This window comes from Hippocampus comes, unplaced genomic scaffold, assembly GCF_001891065.2.
Source record: "Hippocampus comes isolate QL1 unplaced genomic scaffold, H_comes_QL1_v1.1 scaffold6, whole genome shotgun sequence".
Taxonomy (NCBI): Eukaryota; Metazoa; Chordata; class Actinopteri; order Syngnathiformes; family Syngnathidae; genus Hippocampus; species Hippocampus comes.
Window position 1 is genome coordinate 1,812,802 of NW_017805833.1, and position 4,625 is coordinate 1,817,426.

Consider the following 4,625-nt stretch of genomic DNA (forward strand, 5'->3'; position numbering starts at 1 on the left):
CAAGAAAAATGTTTTTTTTAGAATCACTTCTCCAAAAAAATACCATGGTTCCGAATCTCCTCACCGCTGATACTGCGTTGGAAGTGGGCAAGGACATCTTACCGGCAAAACCGTCCATCTGCACTATCTTTGAGCATGGCGAGTTGTTCTTGACTTGTTGATTCACTTTTCATGCGCAATTTATCCGGGTTGGTGTTTTGAACAATGATGAATTGGAAATGAAAACAAACCAAGATGAAAATAGTAATGAGTTTTTTTTTCTGTGTCAGTAGTAGAAAGTACAGATATTTGCGTTTAAATGTACAAAGTACAAAGTTGAAAAATAACTACCGTACTTCCATCAAGCATAGATGCCACAAATTTCTAGTTTAGTAAGGAAACAAAGTATTTTTTTGATGTTAGCTGACACTTCTGCAAATTGGCCGCTGTGTGTGACAATTCATTTTTAACTAAGTTTTGCCAAAGGTAATTAAAGCCCAACTTGAAGTTATAAAATATATTTGAGGGGCATTTTTGGAGATGCGGCCCGGTAGTCAACTGGTTAGCGCGGCGGCCTCACGGTGTAGAGGACGTGGGTTCGATTCCACCTCCGGCCTTCCTGTGTGGAGTTTGCATGTTCTCACCATGCATGTGTGGTTTTTCTCCGGGTACTCCGGTTTCCTCCCACATTCCAAAAACATGCATGGCAGGCTGATTGAACACTCTTAATTGTGTGAGTGTGGATGGTTCTTCTACGTGTGCCCTATGATTTGCTGGCAACCAAGGTGTACCCCGCGTATTGCCCGAAGACAAATGAGGTCGGCTCCAGCACGCCCCGCGACCCTTGTGAGGATAAGCGAATTAGAAAATTGGATGAATGGATGTTTGAGGACAACCTCAGAGAAAAGACTCTGAGCCTCGTGTTGATTGATTGCGGAAAGGCAGGTAAAGAGCATTCCATCCATGACACAAGCTGTTGTCCTCTGAGACATAAACCTGTGACGTCCACAGCGGTTGCACAGTAAAATGGGTCATCACTGAAACTTTGTTTTGCTGTGAACAAACTTCTTTCACACGCAGCCATATAGCAACGAGGTTATTTGAAAGTTTCTTAACATGCTAGGTCTTCTTGAGTACCTCTTGACTTCTCAAGTTATGCCTGTGGAAGAATATCACCCTTGCTATTTAAAGTCTTTAAAAGACTGCCATTATAGAATGTGCTTGATACAAGAGCAGTGAGTTGTGCTAACAACCATTATGTTAAATGACGCAATTCATGTCAAAGGTATGCACAAATTGCTGGAGGATATCCAGTTTTGCACCCCACAGGAGGAAACTTTCATGCTCATTTGCTTTGTCAAATAAGGATGTAGGTATTGGATGAGTTCAAAGCGCCATTTCCTGTTTTTTCTTTTTTTTTCTTTTTACAATGAATCCAGACGTCAGGGCTTTAACGGAAACAGAAGTTTTAAGTTAATAACTTACGGTTTAGAATCACTTTGCAACTGATTCCCATATCCAAACAACACCTGCTTCCCATATATCGAGTTTGCAAGTCAATAAAATTGCTAACCACTGCTTCTGAAAAGGGACCATGACCACCAAGCCATCAACGGTAATAACAAACATATTTTGTCATTTCGCTGAAGTAGGGTTGTCCAAACTTTTTCATTTTGAGTGCTGCATACAGAAAAATGAAAGAAGGGACACTTTGAAAATCGTTGATTTTGATTTATAAAAACCACTGAAATCAATGAATCAAGCAATCATATTTAATATACATAGGGAGAACATGCACAATAGGACCGGGAATAGAACTCTGCACCTCTACACTGTGAGGCGGACGTGCTCACCAGTAGACCACCGTGCTGCCTCTATCTATCTATCGATCTATCTATGAAATTGAAATTAATAGTGGGTTTTTCAAATTATGAACATTGGAAAATCAACACTTTTTTTTTTTTTTTACACTTTGTCCCTTTCAGGTTCATAGGTAAAACGTACGTACATACTATTCTCAGAATGACTGAACGGAAGTAGGTACACCAAACCTCAAACGCCACACACAGCTTATCCTCTTTTACAATACACGTACATTTTTCCCCTCAACACAAGCACAAAAGAAAATTTTCAAAGTTCTTGATCAAATGTCATATTTGACTTAAAGGACAAATGCAATGGAATACCGCTGACAAGGATATCTTGGTTATTATTGACTAAAACGTCATAGGCTGTTCTGGTATCCAGCTGATGTGATTCAAACACATTCACTTTTGTTCCTAATATAACGGTTTAACAGTCGCTGATGACGTAGAGGATACACTTGCCTAACCTGTGTGCGGGCAGCAGGTTCCCATTAAGGATGTGAGAGTTTTATTATTTTGGTGGGGATGGCACTTGGTGTAAAATGTTTGAGACCCACTAGCACTGTCCAATGATATTTAAAAGAAACACTGGGGGTCAGTGTCGTACAACGGATGAGAAAAATAATTTTACTTTATTATTATTATTATTATTATTTTGTAGGGCCTTTAAATTAAGCACGTTGGATAGTTGTGCTTATTAACTTAGTTGCTGTTTTGGTGAAGGCATTAGACGAGGTCACCTGACCTCGAGGTCTCTGAGGGGCAGAGGTGCTGCTGAGAGAGAGAGAGCGAGAGAGAGAGAGAGAGAGAGAGAGAGAGAGAGAGAGAGAGAGAGAGAGAGTCAACAATGCGTTCGTTCGACAACGTGATAATTCTTAAAAGTGTAAAAAAGAACTATAACAAAACAGTTTTACCAAGGAATCCTCAAGTGACAAATCAAAACCTTCAAATAGATGCTCGTTTCAGTACCAGCCAATTGTAGACCCCTTTTTTTTTGTACATATATTGTACATTGTATTAATGAAACAATGTTTCTGAAGGCGAAGAGAATGGTATATTGCAACTAACTATGCGGCGGTTTAAGAAGTGGCTCAAAATTTACTGTGAAATTCTACAACACCGCAACACCCCTCTAAAAGATAACGTTAATGCTACTCAGAGAGTGTCACTCACAATACTTTGTTGTAAAAAATGTGTTTCTAAAATTGTCTTTAATTGTCTCGAATGACGATAATAATGTTTTGCTTTTTCCTCGCAGTGAAATATATATTTCCACATCGGGCATATAATAGATAATAAGAAGTCTATATAATACAATATATGACTTGGCGACTAATTGAGGCCTGGTCAACAAAGGTAATAATGACATTGGACGCTATTGTGTCGGATTACATGCAATTGTAGAGGTGTACCAAATGTCTCACTAGTTAATTGTAATTTCATCGTTATATGATGTGATGCAAGGGTATTTTTGACCCACAAGCCCTGCATTTCTAAATGTTTTTATCTCCATAGGCTTACATCAATCTGGAGAGGTATGAGGAGGCCATCAGTGACTGTGAATGGGCTCTGAAGGTGAGGTACTGCTGGAGGTTTGTTTGAGTCATTTGCAGCCTAGTTTGTCATAGCATGCCACTCTGTGGTCGGATGGGTTCATGGGATGCATTTCACAGCAAAGCAGTCATACAGAAACACGAAGCTCTGTTGGCAAAAGTGAAATTTAACCGTTTGCAATAAAGCCAGTTTTACTGCTAACAGCTGGCATCATTTTTGTAAGACTGCACGGTTTATGAAACAAAGTGGAAGTGACAAATCACTGCTGTAAATACAGCTCTTTGCCCACTTCTGTATTGATGATGTTAGTCACACCTGAGCTATTTATATTGGGACACACAAATGTGAAATGTCACTCTCTCATTTTGCTCCTTTGATTGCTTCCACTCTTCTGGGCAGACTTTACAGTATCATTTCATACCTTAAAGGGATAAACTCCACCCTGATTTTTATGAACTCTTAGGCCCAATACACTACTACACCATAATGCTGGTTGTGATGATGGCACTTGTAAAGTTAAGTTGGATGTCAATTACTCAGTAGACATAACTGACAGGTGTCAAAGTCAAGGCCTGGGGGCCAGATCTGGCCCACCATATAATTTTATGTGGCCCGCAAAAGCAAATCAAGCATGTCAAGTTCCATGATGCTTGCTAAAGTCTGAACCAAAATTTCAAATGATCATATGTAATCCACAATAACAGTAATTATTCTTGACTTCTGATTTTAAAACTAGTTAATCATCAATTTGTTGTGTGATGTGTATGTAATATGTGCAGGGGATTAAACATATGGTTTCCCCAAATTCATAACGGCCCTCCAAGGGAAAACCGTAACTACAATGTGGCCCGCGACAAAAATGAGTTTGACACCCTTAACATAAGGGCAAGACTTGAGAATTTTCCAAGCCGAAACTGATAACAGTCAAATATTCCTTGACATTAATGATATGACATTTTTTTCAGGACAGCACTATAATTAGAAAAAACACCAGCTCAGAATTCATACACAGAATTTCCACAAAACAGCATGCTCATGAACATCAAGCAGCAACTCAGCGGTGACATTTTACCTAACATACACGTCAGAACACAAGAGCATTGATATGAGTTGGGTGAATGCTCACCCGCTGTTGCATTGTGGTAATTCTTGCCCCCCAAAAATCCCCTGCTTGCTTACTGCTGGAATAGCCAGGTTAAACCTGTCGTCATTGATCTGGGCCCAACA

The 4,625-nt window shown here is 39.6% G+C and overlaps 1 protein-coding gene across 1 annotated transcript in view; it reads left to right on the forward strand.

The window, feature by feature from the left end:
- The first annotated feature begins 1,573 nt into the window (after positions 1 to 1,573).
- Positions 1,574 to 4,625, forward strand: part of ttc12 (tetratricopeptide repeat domain 12) — a 25,271-nt gene continuing 22,219 nt past the window's right edge. Inside the window, exons 1-2 of the mRNA XM_019887578.1 lie at positions 1,574 to 1,594; positions 3,360 to 3,419. Coding sequence (XP_019743137.1) covers positions 1,574 to 1,594; positions 3,360 to 3,419 — 81 coding nt within the window. The remainder of the gene's footprint in view (positions 1,595 to 3,359; positions 3,420 to 4,625) is intronic.